The sequence below is a fragment of the Mugil cephalus genome, chromosome 23, assembly GCF_022458985.1.
Source record: "Mugil cephalus isolate CIBA_MC_2020 chromosome 23, CIBA_Mcephalus_1.1, whole genome shotgun sequence".
Classification (NCBI taxonomy): domain Eukaryota; kingdom Metazoa; phylum Chordata; class Actinopteri; order Mugiliformes; family Mugilidae; genus Mugil; species Mugil cephalus.
In genome coordinates this window covers 13,260,785-13,286,146 of record NC_061792.1, presented here as the reverse complement: position 1 = coordinate 13,286,146, position 25,362 = coordinate 13,260,785, and the positions used below count along the sequence as shown (strand labels likewise).

The 25,362-nt window shown below is 39.2% G+C and overlaps 1 protein-coding gene across 1 annotated transcript; it reads right to left on the bottom strand.

The window, feature by feature from the left end:
- Positions 1–6,925: 6,925 nt before the first annotated feature.
- LOC125000979 (NACHT, LRR and PYD domains-containing protein 12-like) lies at positions 6,926–25,360 on the bottom strand. The gene is made up of 9 exons (XM_047576816.1): positions 25,162–25,360; positions 23,224–25,009; positions 22,022–22,195; positions 20,137–20,310; positions 19,188–19,361; positions 12,025–12,204; positions 9,524–9,697; positions 9,117–9,290; positions 6,926–7,867 (listed from the first exon to the last, which is right to left on the bottom strand). The coding sequence occupies exons 1-9, from the start codon at positions 25,196–25,198 to the stop codon at positions 7,858–7,860; spliced, it is 2,883 nt and encodes a 960-aa protein (XP_047432772.1). The 5' UTR covers positions 25,199–25,360; the 3' UTR covers positions 6,926–7,857.
- Positions 25,361–25,362: the final 2 nt, after the last annotated feature.

Sequence of the window (25,362 nt, the reverse complement as noted above, 5' to 3'; positions counted from 1 at the left end):
GGTTGTTTCTGGTCTGTCTAGTTTCCTGGATGCTGTTTCAATCTGTCTGACCTCATGTTCATCATTGACCTCCGTAGTCTCTCCCTCTGTTATGTAGAGCTCTGTGTAGATCTCATTCAGAAGAGTTGAGTTTCCTGCTTTAGCAATCCCCTCAAACACACACTGGAACTTCTCCTTCAGACTAGATTTAAGTTCATGTTGACAAGCTGGAGCAAAATGTTCTGAAGGAACAAACAACAAATAGATCAGTAAATGAATTTCCTTTACTTCCCCGAAAGAATAAGTGATTATATTGTATCTTGTTTCATCTCCTGAGACATAAGTAAATGTTTAATTCATTCATCAGGTTTAATGTTCATAGAAATCCTCTTACTGCTCTGCAGACGATCAGCCAGCTCCTTCTGCTTCATTCTCCTCAGGAAGTTCAGTGTGATCCTCACAAATGCCTCTCTGCTGCGCCTCCTCTGTTCTTCATCCTCACCCTCCAACACCTCCTCATCCTCCCCCTGACTCTCTTCTGGATAAACTGGACTCAGAACCATCTGGATCTTCTTCAGCTCGCTCTTCACAAAAGTGACAATGTTGTCCTCCAGCAGCTGGAACAGAAAACTATCTGAATGACAACCAGACTGAAATCATGGAGACAAACATCAGATCCATGTTGGACAGACTGACAGTCCACTGGTCTACAAAGAGCAGCATAGAGATGATGGAAAGTAGTTGTTGTCCATGTACAGACCTTAAATACGGAGTCCTGCTGTGTTTGATGCTGATGAACAGACTGACCACTGAGAACCTCTGGGTGACTCCTTTTCCTTGATCTCTTATCTTTCTTTTCAGTCCATCCTCTTTTCATTGACACCCCACTGGCTTCAGGTTCAGGTGAGTTTTGATTTTCCAGCTTCCTCCTAATAAACACAGACCAGACTCTACAACAAACTCAGATAACCCTGAGACATGTCCTGACAAGACCCTGACCCTAACTCATTCTGAATTTATTTTAGTCTCCTTTGAAGATACCATTTATATTCCCAACAATTATGTCAATATCCTGCTGCAATATCTGTACATATTCTGATGTCCAGAGTCATAACACTGGAACATAGTATGTTTGTACATGTTTGTAGTTGGCACTCACTCATTTTGCACTTGGTGGTGATGGTTGGATGCTAACTGCATTTCATTGCCTTGTACTTGAGCGTGCATAATGACAATTAATTTAGATCTGTGGAACTATGAATGTGTGCCTCACATGTTACATGTTTTTGTTAGTTCAGTAAGTCTTTGCTTTACATTTTCAGTACTGTGCAAAGGTTTTAGGCAGGTAGGAAAAAGGCCGGAAACTAAGAATGTTTTCAAAAGTGGAAGTGTTACTAGTTTATTTTCATCAATTAACAAAATGCAGTGAATGAAGAGAAATTTAAATTAAATGAATATTTGGTGTGACCACCCTTTGCCTTCAAGACAGCATCAGTTCTGTGTAGGTAGGCTATGTAGCTGTATGTTTGAGCTCTTTATCATGCTGCAAAATAAATTTGGGGACAATCATACACCTCCCTGATGGTACTGTATGAAGATAAGTACCTGCCTGTATTTCTCAGTATTGAGAACACCATTAATCCTGACCATATGTCCAACTCCACTTTCAGAAATGCAGCCCAAAACTTACAAGGAGCCTCCACCATGCTTTACTGTTGTCTGCAGACACTCATTATTGTAACACTCTCCAGCCCTGAACAAACTGCCTTCTGCTACAGCCAAATATTTCAAATTTTGACTCACCAGTCCAGATCACCTACTGCCCCAGTCCCTATGTTTCCATGCATAGTTGAGTCTCTTGGCCTTATTGCCATGTCAAAGGATGGAGTTTTGACTGCAACTCTTCCATGAAGACCACTTCTGGCAAGACTTCTCCAGACAATAGATGGGTGTACCTGTGTCCCACTGATTTCTGACAGTTCTGAGCTGATGGCTCTGCTGGACATCATCTTCAACTTTCCTTGGCAGACCACACTGTGTCTATGATTCTCAATGTTGCCCATTTCTTTGTGCCAAAAGAGCTTGAACAACACATCTTGAAATCTGCTTTGAAATATTTGTCTGGTAGAGACATTGCTGATGCAGTATGACTACCTTGTGTCTTGTCACTAGCCTTAAAATAGTGTATTACCTGTGACATGAAAGTGTCTTCCACAACCTCACATTGTTTCCCCCACACCTGCCTAAAACTTTTGCACAGTACTTTATATATTTTTGTTTATCTTGTGAATAATTTGAAGAAGAATCCAGAAGATAAAGAGCAGCAAACAAACACAGAGGTCAGAACTAAATGAAATAATCATGGCCGTGTTTACATGGAGGCTTATATGGGACCTTTAAAATCCATGAAAACAAAACTTCACAAACTGACAAGCAGCTTGAACCCAAAGATGAGGAGAGATGAAAGTTGCTGTACTAACATTTTACCTCTTTGCATCAGAAGGATGTTCTTGATAAAAGTTAATGATGCGACCCATCGAATTGTCGCTCTTGAGGGACACACAGCTGGGAACAGGTTCAGATTCCGGCGTCTCTGGTCTGAATTTCTGCTTTGTTCTTCAACACAACACAGAAAGTTTTCTGATGTCAGAATAAACGTCCTGGTTACTTTTACAGATTAGTTGTAAAGGAACAGTGTTGAAGTGAATGCTATCTGATTAATGCAGAAGCTGCAGAAGTTCAAGGTTAAATATGCACAGAAATGTATTTATATTGTTTAAAACACAGTGATTAATATTTATTATTGGATTTAAATATGGTTACCTGTTTGTAGTACAAGGCGGTTCTTGTTTAAAATTACAATTAAGAAGTTCAATTAACATGTTGCTTTTGTAGGACTAGCAGCTCATTAAATTTTTGAAGTGGCACTAACAACTCACCTTAGTTTTTGTTTATATTCAGAGATACTGTCATTTGACTTGTAACTCTTTATGGACACACTGCTGGGTTCAGGTTCAGGTTCATTCCTGTGAATGATAAAGGACCTGTGAAGTTGAGTTCTGACATGTAGAAGAGTCATGTAGAGTTAGAGGCATTCATCTCACCTCTGATCTTTGGTCTCGTTCTCATGTTCTCCACTCAGAGTGGTTTTAGAGGGAGGGACTCCCTCCTCTCTGTCCTCACACTGATCCATGCTGCTAGATTCAAATCAGACAGTGTATTTGACTGGAGATGTCCAGAGTAAACACAACTAAAGAACACGTTTACAACTTTCAGTTTACTTAACAACATTTTACAGCTTTTATCTGGTGTGAAAGGTGGATTAGTTTGTACTTTGATCGATGTCAGTCATCATTAATATGAGGCCATGGTGAAAAATCACCTACTGTAATGAGAGAAAATAGATCCTGATCAGTGGAGGGGAGGGAAAATAAATATACTACTTGTATAATTCATGCATTTAAATGTATGTTTTGAAAAAATTCATATATTATTGTTTTCTGGACTATTGGAGCAAAATCAAACTTCTGAATACAACTTCAATATATAAGACATACTGTATGTTTTAATGTAAGATCAAGATCACTGAATCAATTTTAACTCAATTAGATCTAGAAGCAAACATCATTGTGTTCATCTGATGATCGTTTCCATGGCAAATATATCCATATCCAACCTCCCTGTATCTCTTCCTTTACTCCTCTTTCAAACCTTCACTGAATTTCATTGCATCAACACAAAATGTTTACATCCTCCATCCCAAACTTGTATTTTCAGCTCTGACAACTGATACTAAAGAGTTATAGACTATAAACTACTGACTTGACCTTCAGACAGAGTTTACACCGTGAAAAAGATCTGTGACACAACGGTGGTGAATGTGAAAGTAACTTTAGACTTAAATCTGAGGCTGGATCCCGATTAATGAAGATTTAATAATTTAATTTAATCTGATGATTTGATTCCAGTGAATCATTTATCTGATAATAATGTAGACTGATCTTCAAACAGAGTGATACAAACTTAATAATGAAATAAGAAGTGAACATCTTCTACAAACATTACAGAGCAGAAACAAACATTAAAGTTACTGAAGACAAAGTGAAAGCTGAAAACAAATCAAACTTACAGTTTATTTAAGCAGTCCAGAGAGATGAAGAAGACTCCACTCCAACCTGAACACTGAACAGGCGAACTACTTCTCAGCAATGATGTAACGTTCCTTATCGAGGCTTCGAAGCGTGTGCCGAATAGGAGAGGGCGGTATCGAGGCTTGTTTACATTTAGGGGAGGAGCAGAAAATGATGACGTCCGAAGCCTCGCTGCCCGGCTGATACCACGTGACTGATTCAGGAAGTGGTTCGCCTAAGACCTGCCACAGTGGAGAAATTGCTGTTTTTAAATATAATCACTGGCCATACCGCAACGTTACAAAAGCACAATCATTGTCCATACCCCAACCCCAACCACCCTCACCTCATTGTAAATGATCATTTCCATTTTCATCATTTCCAAATAATCATTTTCCATACTGCCAGTATATATATATATATATATATATATACACAGTATACTGCCATCACTACAATATACATGTTTTGCATACTTCTTTATTTTGCTGACAGTTTTTTTCACAGGCTTTCTGCAAAATGCCACACACTTCAAACTCATGCCAACCGATATTTTTGCATTCAGTAGATGTCCTATTAGAGAAAATGAAGCTTCAAAAAGCTTTGCGCGAGTGAACCAATTGGATGAAAGGCTTCTATGCTTCATGAAGCTTCATCTGCCCATCACTACTTCCTGGATCAAGGGTCAGTTCACCTGTGGTTAGGCAGGACAGGAAAGAGGGATGTAGATTTTCACAATAAGATAACAATTTATCAGGCATATTTGTTCTTGATTCATTTAATTATTGTCAGTTTGAAATATTTTTCTCTAAATTATTTCATGTGTAGGATCTCAAATATCAGTGTGTTCAGTTGTTAGTTTAAGCCAGTTTTATAATAATAACTAGAAAGACATAACATTATTGCTGATATATAAATATTTCACAGGGAATATTTTTATTTTTGGTTCACTAAGTTCATTTTGATTTTTAAACAGATTGTCAGTGCAAGACTTGAGTGTTTTACTAACAAGTAAATGATGTGAATAAATCCTCACTGTAACTTAGCTGTCTGCTGTGAAAGATTCAGTTTGTTCCTCCTCATTATAAACAGACAGACCACACTGCGTTGTCTGTCCACAATGTTGTAATAAAACATAGTCTGCAGTGTTATATCTAAAAAATTGTTTATGATACTTTTCATTCATAAATGTTCAGTGATTGACTCCACTTAGGTTATTGATGGCATTTGGTGGTGAAACAGTGAACTGCAAAAGATTCAACAACATGACAGTCAGTGACAGGTAGATACAGTGGTAGAAAAATATGTCAAAATATTGTGAACAATTGTAGTGCAGCAGTGAGCCACTGCCAGGCTAAAGGTGAAGGACTCAGTCCATCATAACATTATTTAATTGTTTAGCTTAAACTATCGTGAATCACCTTCTCACATAAAAAAGCTTAAATATCATATTTTCTCTGAATGGTCCTTGAATGATGAAGTGGAGACACAGTAAGATGATGACTATGTTCATCTGTTGAGCATCTGTAGGTGTGATGTGTTGTTTAGTGTTTAACCTTTTAACGGTGTATTCTGACCTTTTATGGAATTGGTTCGAAGAACGAAACAGCAGGGTTACATTAGATATGATTTAAATCACTTTCCGTCTGAAAATTAAAGCAATTTCTTTGTCAATGTTCAAGTGACCTGATTTGTCTTCCCCTCGTGGTCATAATGTGAACTGCAATACATCCAAATCTAAATTAATGGCGACAACAAGCAGTTGATTCAATCAGTTGATGACTCAGCTGACCTCCTCACAGCCTCCTATTTAAATACAGCCAAACAAACTAAATAAATAAATAAATACAGCCTAACTTCACCTCTTCCTCCGCTAGTCTTTCAGCAACTCAGCTCCTACTTTGTGCTACGTCTATCCAGTACGATGCCACTATATTCTCATTACATTTTGATTATACGTGTTTGGTTTAGTCAGATGTATGTATCTATGATAGATGTATGTTTATTTCTCCTCCTTTACTCTTTCTTCTCAGTTCTACCCAGTTGGCTTCAGGCAGATGTGTCCCTCCATATAAGTTGGGTTCTGCTCAAGGTTTGCTCCTGTTGAAAGGGAGTTTTTTTTTTCTTGCCATCATCCCAATCAGGCTTACTCTGGAGGTTTCAAACTGATTTTTGTAAAGCATCTTGTAACAATTTGTATTGCTGGAACATGTCAGGTTGTTCTTTCCTGCTGTGGACCCTGATGTAGCCTTTCATGATGGCTCTTGAAGGGCAGGAAGGTGGGTTTCTACACCAGTGTGTGAAAGAGTAGGGGGTCCCACAACAGAACCATACTGCCAAAGATTACTTGTGCAAATAAATTTTCATTTTGACAAAGAAACCATGGCTGAACTGTTATTTACCAGAATTTCCTAAATAGAAAACTCTGCTGTACATTATTGAATCATCTTTCAATCATTCACAGGTTAAAGCTTTTGAAATGATGATTTGGTGAAAATAATTGTTCTAAGATGCTGGAATCTACTGAATGGACAAACAAGTGAAGACAGACAGTGAGAAATATCAGTAAGGACTGTTGATGATGTTAAACGTAAAAACATCTGGATATAGTTCTCCTCTTGACTCCACCTCCCAGTAACAAGGTCCACTCAGAGTCTCTCTACTCACAAGCTCAGTGTAGGTGAATTAATCAATTAATATATATATATATATATATATATATATCAGATTAATTACTATCTAATCTGATGCGTCAGTTCTCCATACAGTGATCATCTAAACCAGTTCACAAGGACCTTTCTGACAACGACTTAAGTGAAATATATGATTTATTTACATGAATGGTGAATAATGAATAATAAATAATATGATGAATACTATAAGTAATGATGTAACACAATTGGATAATTTCCCACAGCACACCTGACAATCTCTCAGGACACACTAGTGTGCCGCAACAGTGGTTGAAAAACACTGTGTTAACTAATGGTATGCTATACTAACTAACAATACAAAAAAGAAGGAATGGTAGGTTAAAATCGGTAGTAAGGTTGCTTACGATAGAACCAGTTTTGCTTTGTAGAATTTAAACATATTAAAACGGTATGCCAGTATTACTCAATAGAATTACATTCCAAAGGTATTTCCTTAACTAGCCCCTGGATGGCAGTATGGTTCCATGTTAGAAACTAAAATAAAGCTAACTTTTCATTATAAAGCCTACAAAGATAATCAAAACACGGTTTTGTTGCAGAACACAACCTAGGTGTGATGATATTTCACAGTTTCTCATTCTAGGGGAAGATGAGTACTGCAGTTCAGATTTATTAACGGTCCAACGGTGACAGTAGTTGTGGTAGGTAGGTAGGTAGGTAGGTAGGTAGGTAGGTAGGTAGGTAGGTAGGTAGGTATATTACTTTATCCATCCCCAAAGGGAAATTAGGTTGTCACAGCAGTCCGGTATTTGGGTACAATAAAATACAATAGAATAAAATACTGAGGTATAAAAATAAAGGCATTATCTGTGGAGTACCTGGATGTGGAATAGAACATCCATGGGAACAGTCTTAAAATGCAAATAATTCTTTGTGTCTTGTGGCATTGGAATGTGCCTAAGAGCTTGTTTTATGGCATTGCTTTATGGATTCAGAAATCTGCAAAGGAAAAGAAAACACTTCACAAATCAGATGTTCTCCTACATCAGGACTCAGCTCATCCTCTCTCAGCTCACATACCGTCCTGTTTACCTTTACTTCCACCTATAGAGAGAAGAAGAAAGAAGAGAGGAGACTATTTAGTGTTGCCAGAGACTCTTTTCATCAGGTGTCAGTCAGTACATTTACATGGATGTGAAAAAAACTTAAGTGTATGTAAACACTCCGACTAAAATCGGAGTTACCTGATTATCATCTCATTATCCGATTAAGACACCCAGATAATGTGTTTTGTGATTCTCCAGCATGTATAGGCTTAATTGGACAACGTTGTTACAGCGTGACAACGGAGCCAGTAGAAAAAAAAGTCTGGGGGATAGCTTGCATCTTATCTGCACCAGATGTAGCACAAACGTTACATACGAGATTAAAAAAATTTACTATTATCCATACGGTTGGTGTATAACATGCTGATCTGCCACATGAACGACTCACGACTTATATGACATAATATAATACCATAGCTCGATTAAGCTGTGCACGTAAACGCACATGACGGATGCAGCACATCCAGTATAAAGAGCAGCAGGGACTTCAGTCCTGTTCAGAGCAGCTGTGGAGCTCAGCCAGCTTCCTTTCAGCTTCATGTTAACGTCTTGGAGCTGGAAGCTCACAGACCTGCACAGACTTTTAGCATCAAGTCTGTTTCCTCTGCACATTTTTGTCAAGTCCACAGAGGAAATAAACTGCTGAGAGTCATCAACGCTTCATTACTGCACAAACACTTTAGTAATGGATTTCCAGCTGTTCCATTTCAATAAAGAGTCTGAGTGTGTTGATGAACATCTCATGTGTTTCTGAAGCATCAGCTGACTAAGAAACATTGAAGATATCTGATGAAACTAATGACAGAGATACAGATGTGATGACTGGACCTCAGCAGAGGTTCTGCTCTGTAGAAAGACCACATGGTTACTAAATGTAATGATGGTTCTGTGATTTACAGGCTTCAGTCAGACTGATCTCAGAGCTGTGACAAAGACGAAACTGATCAGTTGTTTAGTTTTGAGGTGAGAGAACAAAGAGTCTGAGATCAGATCTGATGAATGAGGACCACTGTCTCTAATTATCTAGTAAGAATCCACATTTATTTCCTGAAAACATCAACACAACAAGCTTCAGGATGATCTGATTGTCTGACTGTTGTCTCTGTCTTTCTGTCCAGTCTGTCTCCATTCTCCTCTGACAGCATCTCTGAAGAAAACAGCAGCAGGTTTCCAGGAAACACTTTAGATTCTGTGTCTAGTACAAAACTACTGAAAGAAGAATGAACTGACTCCAACCCTCCACTCACCTCAGAGTCTTCAGTGTACAGTATGGACTCTTGAAACGATTAATCAGCTGCTTCATATCTGAATCCAGCAGGCTGTTTTCACGCAGGTCCAGATGTTTCAGATGGGAGGGGTTGGACTTTAGGGCTAAGACCAGAGAATCACAGCTGATCGCTGACAAACTGCAGCCCCTCAATCTGAATAAAGAATAAAAGATGTTAATAAAATCATTGATAATCAGACGTGTCTAAACTTTCAACTAACACTCATCGTTGAGATGACAGACAGAATTTATGGCAAGAAAAGCAAAAATATGAGCAGGAAGAAAATTACATCTTTATGGTTAGAATTATGTGTGAACATAAATTAAGTTCAGTTTGTAAGTAAACAAATCAGATCCACAGTAGTAAGAGACATCTAGTAAACTGACCCCAGAGCCTCCAGTCTACAGTTTGGACTCTCCAGAAAACTACACAGATGTTTGACTCCTGAATCCAGCAGGTAATTGTCACTCAGGTCCAGAAGTTTCAGATGGGAGGGGTTGGACTTCAGAGCTGAGGCCAGAGAATCACAGCTGATCTCTGACAAACTGCAGCCCCTCAATCTGAAAAAAGAATAAATGATGTTAATAAAATCATTAATAACCAATCAGATGTGTTCAGGTTTTAATGTTCAGATCAACATTATTACTACTCAATGAGCTGTTCTCTAAAATGAGTAGAGTGACTTTGTCCTTGTGTTATTGTGGATCATCATCATGTCAGCCTTCTACACACATCATCCAAACATCAAGACAACATTATTCGTGTCAACACAAATGTAGAGGAAATAAGTTATTAAACAATTAAGTGTAATAACTGCACTCTTCGAAAGGGGGGCACCACCTACAGAAAGGGGGTACCATCTGCAGACATACACTGTACTCTGTACTCATCATATCTGAGGCAACAGCTCTCTGTGCTAGGATCATCTATTTCCAGCTCACAAAAACCCAACGACTTAAGTGAAATATGTGGTTTTCACAAAATGGTGAATAGTGAATAATCAACAATATGATGAATGATATGACAGTGTAATGGAAAATTATGAGAATACCGAACCAGCGGTACTGAAACGTTGAGAGCAGTTTGATGAACAGATGTTTCAGGTCTGGACCTCAGCGATGGTTACAGCGGAGTCTTCCTCAGTGTTACGCAGACCAAGTGGCATTTATGAAGTTGCCGTGTAGCAACTTGAGATGATGTGTGGTAAAAAGTCAATAATTTAATCGAAATATATTTCCGATTCCAAAATATCTACAAATATATTATTAATGCCTAACTGCTGTGATCGTTAAGATAAAATCACCTCGAACTTTGAAAAAGTCGTGCATGTGGCGAGAATAATTCGAAAATAAAACTTCGAGTTAAAAGTAAAAGTATCACAAAGACAAAAATGAGAGCCAAGACAAAAATACAACTAAGAGGAGATGAATAGAACTAAGAACGGAAAACTGCCCGGCTCTTATCTTCCCTTCTCTCCAGGGTGTGTCTCTTTGTTACGAGACTGGTCTTTGCCCCTTAAAATGATTTACATATCAGTGCTTTTATTTCAAGAGCATTAAATAACGGTTGTACTTCTCACAATGTTAAACTCAGAAGTAGGATAGAGAGACATGAAATCAAACAATCAATGAAACATCATGTTGACGTGTAAACACATTCATTCATTTCTACAACTTTCCTGAATATCCTAATTCCTACAATTAAATACTAATAGTAAGCAACGCTAAGTAATAGCAAGACTAGCAAAGATTATATTTGGGCCATAATAACAGTCTTGCTTTGCAGAACATAGATGTAATAAAACGCTATAACAATAATACTTGATAGAATTACATTCCAAAGACATTTCCCTTCGCCAGCCTCTGGATTGCAGTATGGCTCCACGGTAGTGACTTATGATTAAAATACTCAAAGGCTAATTTCGTCTTTATAAGAGCTAGAAAAATGATCAAAGCTTTATTGTGACACAAATAACGAGCTGCATTTAGATTAAACATTGTATTTTTGGTTGGAAGTGTACATCTCATAGTTTCTAGTTCTGGTCAGAGAGAGATCCTGCAGTCCTAATTATTTTCACAATCTTTATCTGCCACAGGTGGTCCAAGATGACACTTGTTAGTCTGCTTCTTCTTATCTTAGGGATAGATTACATGTAAACAGAAGAAAAATCTTAAATCCTTCATTCGTTGGCACGGGAAGGTGCTTTAAAGCGTGTTTTATGGCTTTGTTTTTATGGACTCAAAAATCTGAAACAAAAACAGTCCAGTCCATAATGGACTGTCAAGTGAAATGACCTCTCCTGTTGGGTGAGGGGAGAAATAAGATGTTCTCCTACACACATCAATAACATGCTGCTGACATCAGTCAAGTCTCTCATTACAGGATCAATATCAAATCACACATGTTGAAAACAAACTGTTCATTAGTTCATTGGTTCCATGACCTTCTTCTTCCTGTATTTGGTATCTCAGTAGGTTGGTGTCTTAAAATATTAAAGGACAAGTTCATATTTTCAAGTCTGTCTTCAAACAACAGTCACATGTCAGATGAACATTACAAAGTTCTTAGAATTCCTACTGTCCACACTGAGTGTGAAGTGGTCTCTTCCTAGCACAACTACACTGGAAGAAATGACTTGATGAGTTTCTCCACAGACAGTATGAACAGAAAGAATGATTCCTGACTCCAATAACTCTTTAAATGTACATGTGAACACTCGACTTGTACTGATTTGAGAACAGACCGACCACCGATGACTGAGGAGACACCTGCTGATATTAACAACATGATGCTCCTTCATTTAAACCAACTGTTGCTGGTCCATTTTCTATCTGTCAATCCTGACAAGAGAACTGTTTAATGTGATAAAAACATTCAGTGAACTGACCTCAGAGTCTCCAGTCTACAGTTTGGACTCGTCAGTCCAACACACAGCTGCTTCACTCCTGAATCGAGAAGGTCATAGTAGTTGTTACTCAGGTCCAACTCTGTCAGATGGGAGGGGTTGGACTTCAGGGCTGAGACCAGAACTTCACGGTGACTCTCTGAGAATCCACAGTCAGAAAATCTGTCATGGCATAAATTCACATCAGTGATTCATTTTCTTATTTGACATGACACAATAATTCTCATCAGTTTCTCTTAAACCTGCAAACTTCTAAATTTTAATTTATTTTAATCTGCAAATTAATGGAGATAAATTCAGTTACATTTAGACTTCGTCAACACAGTCTGTCAGTGTGATCTGATCACACATCTGACTCACAAAGTCTGATTGAAATGACAAAAATGTAGAAACAACCCTTTAAGGTACATTTAAAACAGAATTTTGCAAGTAATGTCTAATAACAGATATTACTCAACAGACAGCTCTAAAATCATAAAGGACGATAAACACAAGGAAATCTACATTCTCACAGTGTTGGAAACAGCTGGAGAACATCTGTAACAAAATACAACTGACATGTCATATTTGCAATAAACAAGATGAACACTGTTTAATAGGGTGATAATTGTATAGTGTCAACTTTTAAAGAACCAAGCTAATCTAAACTGATTTATAATGTCAATCACATCTGGACTCACAGAGCCTTTCTGCAGTTCCTCACAGCTGGAATCAGTCTCTGTCGTCCCTCCCATGATGTGTTGAACTTCTTCAGGTCCAACTCATCCAGAACCTCCTCTGACATCTGCAGCATGTAGGCCAGAGCTGAGCAGTGGATCTCAGAAAGCTCCTTCTCTGATCTGTTCTCTGACTTCAGGAACTCTTGGATCTCCTGATGAACTGAGAGGTCGTTCATCTCCATCAGACAGTGGAAGATGTTGATGTTTCTGTCAGGAGAAATGTTAAACATGTTCATCTTCTTCAGGTTGTTGGTGACTCTCTGGATGATTCTTTTGCTGATCTTTATCTGACCCAGCAGACCTCTTAACAGTCTCTTGTTGGACTGCAGACAGACGCCATGAAGGAAGCGAACCATCAGGTCCAGGTGACCATTTTTACTCTCCAGGGATTTCTCCATGACTCTGTTCAGGAAGACATCCAGAGTTGAGTCATTGTAGTTTTGTCCCAGGAAGTCCTCCAGCACCTCTGTCTTCCTGTTGGGTGTAACAGTGGATCATGTAGACTGCAGCCAGAAACTCCTGAACACTCAGATGGACGAAGCAGAACACCTTGTCCTGGTACAGTCCTCTCTCCTCTTTAAAGATCTGTGTCAACACTCCTGAGTACACTGAGGCTGCTCTGATATCGATGCCACACTCTGTCAGGTCTGATTCATAGAAGATCAGGTTTCCTTTCAGCAGCTGATCAAAAGCCAGTTTTCCCAGAGACTCAATCATTTCCCTGGTCTCTGGACTCCAGAGTGGATCTGTCTCAGATCCTCCATCATACTTGACCTTCTTCACTTTGGTCTGAACCACCAGGAAGTGGATGTACATCTCAGTCAGGGTCTTGGGCAGCTCTCCTCTCTTTCTGGTTTTCAACACATCCTCCAGAACTGTAGCAGAGATCCAGCAGAAGACTGGCATGTGACACATGATGTGGAGGCTTCGTGATGTCTTGATGTGGGAGATGATCTTCTTGGCTTTATTTTTACTGAACCTCTTCCTGAAGTACTCCTCCTTCTGGGGGTCAGTGAACCCTCTGACCTCTGTCACCATGTCAACACACTCAGGAGGGATCTGATTGGCTGCTGCAGGTCGTGTGGTTATCCAGAGGCGAGCAGAGGGAAGCAGTTTCCCCCGATGAGATTTGTCAGCAGCACATCCACTGAGGTGGACTCTGTAACATCAGTCAGGATCTCAGTGTTGTGGAAGTCCAGAGGAAGTCGACACTCATCCAGACCGTCAAAGATGAACACAACCTGGAACTCTTCAAAGCTGCAGATTCCTGCTTCTTTGGTTTCAGTGAAGAAGTGATGAACAAGTTCCACCAAGCTGAACTTTCTCTCTTGCAACACATTCAGCTCTCTGAAAGTCAATGGAAATGTGAAGTGGATGTCCTGGTTGGCTTTGTCTTCAGCCCAGTCCAGAGTGAACTTCTGTGTTAAGACTGTTTTCCCAATGCCAGCCACTCCCTTTGTCATCACTCTTCTGATTGGTCCATGTCTTCCAGGTGAGACTTTAAAGATGTCTTCTGGTCTGATGCTTGTTTCTGGTCTGTGTAGTTTCCTGGATGCTGTTTCAATCTGTCTGACCTCATGTTCATCATTGACCTCTGTAGTCTCTCCCTCTGTGATGTAGAGCTCTGTGTAGATCTCATTCAGAAGAGTTGAGTTTCCTGCTTTAGCAATCCCCTCAAACACACACTGGAACTTCTCCTTCAGACTAGATTTAAGTTTGCGGTGACAAACTGCAGCTTCATGTCCTGAATGAACAAACAACAAATAAGATCAGTGAATACATTTACAACATTTCCTGATAGAATGAGTGAATATACAGTTACTTGTTCCATCTCTTAAGACGTTTGTAAATGTTTAATTCATTCATCAGCTTCAATGTGCATAGAAATCCTCTTACTTCTCTGCAGACGATTAACCAGCTCCTCCTGCTTCATTCTCCTCAGGAAGTTCAGTGTGATCTTCACAAATGCCTCTCTGCTGCTCCTCCTCTGCTCTTCATCCTCACCCTCCAACACCTCCTCATCCTCCCTCTGACTCTCTAAGCATTCTGGGTAATCTGGACTCAGATCCCTCTGAATCTTCTTCAGCTCCTTCTTCACGAAAGTGACAATGTTGTCCTCCAGCAGCTGGAACAGAAAACTCTCTGAATGACAACCAGACTGAAATCATGGAGACAAACATCAGATCCATGTTGGACAGACTGACAGTCCACTGGTCTACAAAGAGCAACATGGAGATGATGGAAAGTAGTTGTTGTCCATGTACAGACCTTAAATATGGAGTCCAGCTGTGTTTGATGAACATTTAAACTTTGCTGCTTCACTCTGTGAATGAATCATCAACAATTAGTTCACATTATTGTCTCCACCATCTGTAATCAATGTGTGTTTTCCTCACAAACATAAACCACAGTGAGTTAATGATAGTGTGTTGTGTAGTGAATGTTGTGATCAGAATAATCTCTACTGTGACATTAATAAAGAGCTGATACCATTGATCAATTCTAAACCTCTTTGTTTTACATACAATACTCCTTCAGATAATGGCTATAGTATCAGTTAATCACAGGGACAAAAGGACAGTGTCCTGAACTATTTACCCCTCACAGACACAAAATATCACATGTAGAAGACATACTAATAGCTTTCAGAGCCTTTATATCTTACTTCATTGAAGCAGATAATTTCCTTTTAAAGTTAAAGAATCGATATCTCATCGTAGAACTGGGTTCACGTTCTGGTTGTTTTGAGTCTGGTTTCTGTTGTATCCTGGTAGATGGAGAGAAATCCTCAGTTTATCAGGTTTAAACAAGGATAAGATGAAACTTGTCAAAGTCCAACAGGAATATAATCACATACACACACCCAGAAAGCCTCTGACATGACACAGTAACCTAGTCTAAAGGTGCTGCTTGTGTTACCAGCAGATGATGACAACATGAATTTTCCACAGTCTGTTCAGGAGAGACGTATTGTGGCTCTATAGTAGCAGGATTAACTCAGAAGTAAATCTGACCATGATGTTAATTTTAAATTAATTTAAATCTTACTTCTTCACAGTTGAGGGTTCTTGTCTTTTAAAGGTAATCTCTGCATCCTTTGATTGATCACTCTTCATAGACACACAGCTGGGTTCAGGTTTCTGCTGCTTCCTGATGGATTGAGAGAAATTCACTAATTATCAACATTCAACAAGTCCAACAAAGTTGTAAGCTTCACACGATGAACATAGTATTTCACATATAAACTCCAGATGACAGTTATTATTTCTTTACCTCTTCACAGTTGAGGGTTCTTGTCTTTTAAAGTCAATACCAGCACCCATTGATCGATCACTCTTCATAGACACACAGCTGGGTTCAGGTTTTAAGTCGTCAGATTCTTCTCTTTGATGACTCCTAGGAGACAAACATGAAAAACATTATCTCACAGTTACTGAAGCTGCTATAAAAACTAGAAAGAGCAGATCACTGTGGACCAACTGGACCACTGAGACCAGCTGAAAACCTGACTGAACACAAGGGGGCGCTCACTGACTTCTGTACTTCTTGTAACATTATCTTACCTTTTCTCAGATAAATGTTGTTGTTTAAAATGCTGTTCTACACTCAGAGTGGTTTTAGAGGGAGGGACTCCCTCCTCTCTGTCCTCACACTGATCCATTCTGCTGGATTCACGTCAGCTCACACACACTTTCTACCTTCACCTGCAGAGGAAACACAAATCATTCACCTGAACATCAAATCCTTGATATCATTTCTGCTGTAAAAACATCAGCTGCTCCTCCAGTGACTGGTTCTTATTTTCTGATTCATATCAGAGTCAGTGGATGAAGTCAGACAGTGACTCTACTATCAGCTGTTGTTCTACTATCAGTCCACTAGATGGAGACATGAAGCTGTAGAAATGAAAAGCTGTTAAACCGACACAGACTCTGACACGACATAAAGAACTTTATGTTTTATTTTGACTTGAGTGGTGGAGATGATGGTTTTATACCCCTGGACCCTAGAGACTCTGACACAGGTGAGCTACTTCCTGGAACGAGTCCGGCTTCACTGTGATGGAGTCAGAACAGGTTAGACTGGTTCAACAGCAGGCCCCCTTTTTCCTGAACGTTCACTTTTTCTTAAGTATTTCTGTTGGAACTAAACTGATTCAAAGAGTTAATCATTATAAACTACCGACTTGACCTTCAGACAGAGTTCACACAGAGGAAAAGGGACACAACGGTGGTGAAAGTGAAAGTAACTTTAGATTTAAATCTGTGGCTGGATCCAGATGAATGAAGATTTAATAATTTAATTTAATCTGATCATCATACTGTTTGATTCCAGTGAATCATTAATCTAATAATAATGTAGACTGGTCTTCAAGCAGAGTGACACAAACTTAATAATGAAATAAGAAGTGAACATCTTCTACAAACATTACAGAGCAGAAACAAACATTAAAGTTACTGAAGACAAAATTAAAGCTTTAAACAAATCAAACTTACAGTTTATTAAACCAGTCCTGAGAGATGAAAAAGACTCCACTCCAACCTGAACACTGAACAAGTGAGTTAGCTACTTCTTGGAATAAAGCAGGTTTTTACCTGTGACAGAGACAGGACAGGTTATCCAGGTTTATCCATCAACATGTCTGATCTTGATTCATAATCTTCTGTATCAGTGTGTTCAGGTTTCAGTTTAAGGAGTTTATTAATAATTACAAAGATTAAACATGCTGATAATTATATTTTAACTACATTTTCTCGTTAACACAGATTGTCAGTGCAGGACTGGAGTATTTTACTACAGTGCGGTGCTTTTACTAAAGTAAAGTCACTTTAACCAACTCAGCATCAGCATTACTCATGTTATAGCACATGGCTGCTTATATATTTACAATTAAAAGATGTCATGAAATAAAATTGTGCATCCACAACATCACTGTACTCTGTACAATTTTTATTTTATTGAAAACATAGAAATTGCAAAAAACATTTCTCAGAAAAATGGCAGACTTCCTGTACTCTGACATCTATAATTACTCTTTAATATAAGAACGTTTCCCACTTTTACTTCATATTTTATGTGGTATTTTCAATGTTTCCTGACACAAAGTAAAAGAAATACACAAAGAAAAACGCTTCCCATGTAGAAGAACTGTTTTAGCTGAAGTTCTAAATGTTAAAAGACAGGTATAATGTTACTTAATAACAATAACAATAATAATAATAATAATATATATATATATATATTCAGTCTTGACTCCATGAATGTCTTTAGTGGAGATTTGGCTCCATCTAGAGGTGAAAATTCAAGAGGAACTGGACTTTATTTGTTGGTTCTGTTAGAATAGATTGATTGCTGCTCTGTTGTTGATGTTAAATGAGAAACATGTGGATGAAGCTCTCCTCTTGACTCCACCTCCCAGTAACATGGTCCAGTCAGAGTCTCTCTACACACAAGCTGCTGCTGATTCAACCTCTGGATCATCAGGATTCAGCTCATCCTCTCTCAGCTCACATACCATCCTGTTTAGAACAATTGCACACATCTGGAGATAGAAGAAGGAAGAACAGAGGAGATGATTTAGTGTTTCCAGAGACTTTTTTCATCAGGTGTCAGTCAGTGATGCAGCACATCCAGTATAAAGAGCAGCAGGGACTTCAGTCCTGCTCAGAGAAGCTGTGGAGCTCAGCCAGCTTCCTTTCAGCTTCATGTTAACGTCTTGGAGCTGGAAGCTCACAGACCTGCATAGACTTTTAGCATCAAGTCTGTTTCCTCTGTAGATTTCTCTCAAGTCCACAGAGGAAATAAACTGCTGAGAGTCATCAACGCTTCATTGCTGCACAAACACTTTAGTGATGGATTTCCAGCTGTTCCAACTCAATAAAGAGTCTGAGTGTGTTGATGAACATCTCATGTGTTTCTGAAGCATCAGCTGACTAAGAAACATTGAAGATATCTGATGAAACTAATGACAGAGATACAGATGTGATGACTGGACCTCAGCAGAGGTTCTGCTCTGTAGAAAGACCACATGGTTACTAAATGTAATGATGGTTCTGTGATTTACAGGCTTCAGTCAGACTGATCTCAGAGCTGTGACAAAGATGAAACTGATCAGTTGTTTAGTTTTGAGGTGAGAGAACAAAGAGTCTGAGATCAAATCTGATGAATGAGGACCACTGTCTCTATTCATCTAGTAAGGCTGTCAGCTGGAATCCACATTTATTTCCTGAAAACATCAACACAACAAGCTTCAGGATGATCTGATTGTCTGACTGTTGTCTCTGTCTTTCTGTCCAGTCTGTCTCCATTCTCCTCTGACAGCATCTCTGAAGAAAACAGCAGCAGGTTTCCAGGAAACACTTTAGATTCTGTGTCTAGTACAAAACTACTGAAAGAAGAATGAACTGACTCCAACCCTCCACTCACCTCAGAGTCTTCAATCTACAGTATGGACTCTCCACAAGATCAAGAAGCTGCTTCACATCTGGATCCTTCAGGTTGTTGTAACTCAGGTCCAGATGTTTCAGATGGGAGGGGTTGGACTTCAGAGCTGAGACCAAATAATCACAGCTGATCTTTGACAAACTGCATGAACTCAATCTGAATAAAGAAGAAAAGATGTTAATAAAATCACTGATAATCAATCAGATGTGTTCAGGTTTTAATGTTCAGATCAACATTACTGCGTCCTAGTCAATGAGCTGTTCTCTAAAATGAGTAGAGTGACTTTGTCCTTGTGTTATTGTGGATCATCATCATGTCAGCCTTCTACACACATCATCCAAACATCAACACAACATTCAGACAACTATTCATGTCAACACACATCAATAACATGCTGCTGACATCAGTCAAGTCTCTCATTACAAGATCAACATCAAATCACACATGTTGAAAACAAACTGTTCATTAGTTCATTGGTTCCATGACCTTCTTCTTCCTGTATTTGGTATCTCAGTAGGTTGGTGTCGTTTAAATGTTAAAGGACAAGTTCATATTTTCAAGTCTGTCTTCAAACAACAGTCACATGTCAGATGAACATTACAGAGTTCTTAGAATTCCTACTGTCCACACTGACTGTCAAGTGGTCTCTTCCTAACACAACTACACTGGAAGAAATGACTTGATGAGTTTCTCCACAGACAGTATGAACAGAAAGAATGATTCCTGACTCCAATAACTCTTTAAATGTACATGTGAACACTAGACTGGTCCTGATTTGAGATCAGACTGACCACCGATGACTGAGGAGACACCTGCTGATATTAACAACATGATGCTCCTTCATTTAAACCAACTGTTGTTGGTCTATTTTCTATCTGTCAATCCTGACAAGAGAACTGTTTAATATGATAAAAACATTCAGTGAACTGACCTCAGAGTCTCCAGTCTACAGTTTGGACTCTTCAGTCCATCACACAGCTGCTTCACTCCTGAATCTTGCAGGTTGTTGTAACTCAGGTCCATATGTTTCAGATGGGAGGGCTTGGACTTCAGAGCTGAGGCCAGATAATCACAGCTGATCTTTGACAACTTGCAGGAACTCAATCTGAATAAAGAATAAAAGGTGTTAATAAAATCACTGATAATCAATTAGATGTGTTCAGGTTTTAATGTTCAGATCAACATTACTACGTCCTTATCAATGAGCTGGAGAAGTTCATATATTCAAGTGTGTCTTCAAACAACAGTCACATGTCACATGAACATTATGTGGGGAAGAACACCTCCTCAATCATCACCCAGAGTACCATCTCTCCCCAAGGCTGCACTCTCCAGTCTCCTGATTATCAACAGCACAGCAGTGGAGGTGGTAGAAAGCACCATGTTCCCGAGGGTGCACATAACAAACAATCTATCCTGGACGCAGAACACCTCATCTCTGAAAAAGTAAGTGCAGCAGCGTTTGCGTTTCCTTTGCAGGATGAGAAAGAAGCGTCTGCCTGCCAACACCCTCACCACCTTCCACCAGAGTACCACTGGAAAATATTTGTAATCTGCTGTCAAGTGCAATAATCTGGGCAGTATTCTAATTATCCAGTATCCAATGCACTCATCACTTTATCACTGTTTGTGTTCATGCTTTTTCTCCTGCTTTTTTTTTGTTTGTTTGTTTTGTTTTGAGACACTTTTGTTTAAATTACTCTAAGTACTAGGGCTTTGCGTTCAGAGGTGGGTAGTAACGAATTACATTTACTCCGTTACATTTACAATTTAAACAAAAAAAAAGTACTTCTAGGAGTAGTTTTAAATCACTGTACTTTTTACTTTTATCTGAATAGATTTGTGAAGATCTGTACTCTTAGTCTGCTACATTAGGCTACAATGAGCTTGTTACTTTTCGTTTTACCCCTTTGGTATTTTACGCGTCATTATTTTTATCCCCCCGACGTACGCCTCATTTTAATGTTTTCATTTTAATCAATATTTCAATTCACAGTGGTAGTAAACAAAAAAGAGAAACGGGTGAAAAATGTCAAAGTCAATGGTCTGCAATGCAGACACAGACGAGGAGGAACACCATTAGCCTCATATTGAAAGCAGGTTTGCCTTACAAAAAAGTGCAGCAGCTACATTATGCGGTGTCTTCTGTGTCTAACATACCAAAACAAACGGACATTTCACTGAAATGTCAGCATTCAAACACTCAACATCTAACTTGAGGAAACATGTGGAGCCTGGTGAAAAAGTACAAAGGTTTGGAAATTTGTGTTACTTGTGGTTAATTTATTTTTTTATTTATTATTTAATTTTTTATTGAAGTACTTGAATTTACCTGGATTATTAAATTTAAGCTATTTTTTAATTAATTCATTAATTTTATTTATTTTATTGATTGATTTGCCTAAAGATGATTATTTTGTATTTTTGTCTGTATGATTGAATGCTTGTGTTAACAAATAAATGAAAAGTTATTCAACAGGTACTCAGTACTTGAGTAGTTTTTTCACCAAGTACATTTTTACTCTTACTCAAGTAATTATCTGATGACCACTTTTTACTTTTACTTGAGTCATATTATTCTGAAGTAACACTTCTTTTGCTTGAGTACAATTTTTTGCTACTCTACCCACCACTGCTCCCGTTGCTCTATTAATGTGGTAAGCCCTGGTGTACATTTTGAATGACAATAAAGATCTCTTTATCTATTAAGGAACACGATGCTCCTTCATTTAAACCGACTGTTGCTGGTCCATTTTCTATCTGTCAATCCTGACAAGAGAACTGTTTATTGTGATAAAAACATCCAGTGAACTGACCTCAGAGTCTCCAGTCTACAGTTTGGACTCTTCAGCCCATCACACAGCTGCTTCACTCCTGAATCCTGCAGGTTGTTGTAACTCAGGTCCAACTCTATCAGATGGGAGGGGTTGGAGTTCAGAGCTGAGACCACAACTTCACAGAGACTCTCTGAGAGTTCATAGCCAGAAAATCTGTCATTAAACATAAATATAAAATATGTTATTATGAATGAAGACACTTTATTATTTAATTCATGCATTTGATAATAAACAGTTGGACTCATCCTGTTTGACATTTTGTTTTTCACATCAATGATTCAGCTTCTTATCTGACATGACACAATAATTCTCATCAGTTTTTCTTAAACCTGCAGACTTTTAAACTTTGTTTTGGTTTAATCTACAAATGAATGGAGATAAATGGAGTTACATTTAGGTTTCTTCTACACAGTCTGTCAGTGTGATCTGATCTAATGTCTGACTCCACAAAGTCATCGTGATTAAAATGAAAAAACTGTGGAAAACTTTTCTTGAAGGCACATTTAGAACAGATTAAAATGGGCAATTAATGTCATATTGTAATTATTTTGTGTATGTACATTTCAACAGACAGCTCTAATATACCGTATGTCAAATATGTGTGAGTTGAGGTGAGGACCCAAATGCAGGGCTGACTGATGAGTCAGGGAGTTCCACAAAATGTAGTTAATAATTAACAAAAAGCGCTGCATATGCCGGGTAAATCCAAAATACATGGCTTGGGGATGAAATAACATCAACGACAAGACAAGGAACAACCGGAAGGCAGGGCTATAAATACACATAAGGGCTGAGGGATGACAACACAGGTGGAACAGATCAGGGCAATGACGCCAGGAGAAACCAATTAATAATCAAGAGACACACAAGGAAGCAAACAGGAAATCTGAAACTTAACAAAATAAACCACAAAACATGACACAGACAGATGCAACAAAAACACAAGGCAAGACAGACAGGAAACTAAGAAACATGAGCACAAAATAAAAGACAGACACAGAACCTTGACAAATCTACATTCTCACAGTGTTTGGAACATCTGGAGAACATCTGTCACAAAATACAACTGACATGTGATGTTTGAAATAAACAGCTTAAACGCTTTGATAGGATGTTAATTTTATAGTGTGAACATTTAAAGAACTAAACTGATTGATAATCTTAGTCACATCTGGACTCACTGAGCCTTTCTGCAGTTCTTCAAAGCTGGAATCAGTCTCTGTCGTCCCTCCCATGATAGGTTGAACTTCTTTTGATCCAACTCATCCAGAACCTCCTCTGACATCTGCAGCATGCAGGCCAGAGCTGAGCAGTGGATCTCAGAGAGTTCCTTCTCTGATCTGTTCTCTGACTTCAGGAACTCTTGGATCTCCTGATGAACTGAGAGGTCGTTCATCTCCATCAGACATTGGAAGATGTTGATGTTTCTGTCAGGAGAAATGTTGGACTTGTTCATCTTCTTCAGGTTGTTGATGGCTCTCTGGATGATTTCTGGACTGATCTCTGTCTGACCCAGCAGACCTCTTAACAGTCTCTGACTGGACTGCAGACAGACGCCATGAAGGAAGCGAACCATCAGGTCCAGGTGACCATTTTTACTCTCCAGGGATTTCTCCATGACTCTGTTCAGGAAGACATCCAGAGTTGAGTCATTGTAGTTTTGTCCCAGGAAGTCCTCAAGCTCCTCTGTCTTCCTGTTGGTGTAACAGTGGATCATGTAGACTGCAGCCAGAAACTCCTGAACACTCAGATGGACGAAGCAGAACACCTTGTCCTGGTACAGTCCTCTCTCCTCTTTAAAGATCTGTGTCAACACTCCTGAGTACACTGAGGCTGCTCTGATATCGATGCCACATTCTGTCAGGTCTGATTCATAGAAGATCAGGTTTCCTTTCAGCAGCTGATCAAAAGCCAGTTTTCCCAGAGACTCAATCATCATCCTGGTCTCTGGACTCCAGTGTGGATCTGTCTCAGATCCTCCATCATACTTGACCTTCTTCACTTTGGTCTGAACCACCAGGAAGTGGATGTACATCTCAGTCAGGGTCTTGGGCAGCTCTCCTCTCTCTCTGGTTTTCAACACATCCTCCAGAACTGTAGCAGAGATCCAGCAGAAGACTGGGATGTGACACATGATGTGGAGGCTTCGTGATGTCTTGATGTGGGAGATGATGCTGCTGGCCTGCTCTACATCTCTGAATCTCTTCCTGAAGTACTCCTCCTTCTGGGGGTCAGTGAACCCTCTGACCTCTGTCACCATGTCAACACACTCAGGAGGGATCTGATTGGCTGCTGCAGGTCGTGTGGTTATCCAGAGGTGAGCAGAGGGAAGCAGTTTCCCCCTGATGAGGTTTGTCAGCAGCACATCCACTGAGGTGGACTCTGTAACATCAGTCAGGGTCTCAGTGTTGTGGAAGTCCAGAGGAAGTCGACACTCATCCAGACCATCAAAGATGAACACAACCTGGAACTCTTCAAAGCTGCAGATTCCTGCTTCTTTGGTTTCAGTGAAGAAGTGATGAACAAGTTCCACCAAGCTGAACTTTCTCTCTTTCAACACATTCAGCTCTCTGAAAGTCAATGGAAATGTGAAGTGGATGTCCTGGTTGGCTTTGTCTTCAGCCCAGTCCAGAGTGAACTTCTGTGTTAAGACTGTTTTCCCAATGCCAGCCACTCCCTTTGTCATCACTCTTCTGATTGGTCCATGTCTTCCAGGTGAGGCTTTAAAGATGTCTCCTGGTCTGATGATTGTTTCTGGTCTGTCTAGTTTCCTGGATGCTGTTTCAATCTGTCTGACCTCATGTTCATCATTGACCTCTGCAGTCTCTCCCTCTGTGATGTAGAGCTCTGTGTAGATCTCATTCAGAAGAGTTGAGTTTCCTGCTTTAGCAATCCCCTCAAACACACACTGGAACTTCTCCTTCAGACTAGATTTAAGTTCACGTCGACAAACTGGAGCAAAACGTTCTGAATGAACAAACAACAAATACGATCAGTAAATAGATTTCCAACATTTCCTGAAAGAATGAGTGATTATACTGTATCTTGTTCCATCTCTTGAGACATTAGTAAATGTTTAATTCATTCATCAGGTTCAATGTTCATAGAAATTCTCTTACTTCTCTGCAGACTATCAGCCAGCTCCTCCTGCTTCATTCTCCTCGGGAAGTTCAGAAAACTATCTGAATGAGAACCAGACTGAAACCATGGAGACAAACATCAGATCCATGTTGGACAGACTGACAGTCCACTGGTCTACAAAGAGCAGCATGGAGATGATGGAAAGTAGTTGTTGTCCATGTACAGACCTTAAATATGGA

What these genes read in the sequence shown, in the direction of transcription:
- LOC125000979 (XM_047576816.1), bottom strand. Translation starts at nt 25,198, where the DNA reads ATGAAGCAGGAGGAGCTGGCTGATAGTCTGCAGAGAA. An exon ending in TGTAGACTGGAGACTCTGAG is followed by an intron (nt 20,311 to 22,021) that starts GTCAGTTCACTG and finishes TTCTTTATTCAG; the next exon opens with ATTGAGTTCCTGCAAGTTGT. An exon ending in TGTAGACTGGAGACTCTGAG is followed by an intron (nt 19,362 to 20,136) that starts GTCAGTTCACTG and finishes TTCTTTATTCAG; the next exon opens with ATTGAGTTCATGCAGTTTGT.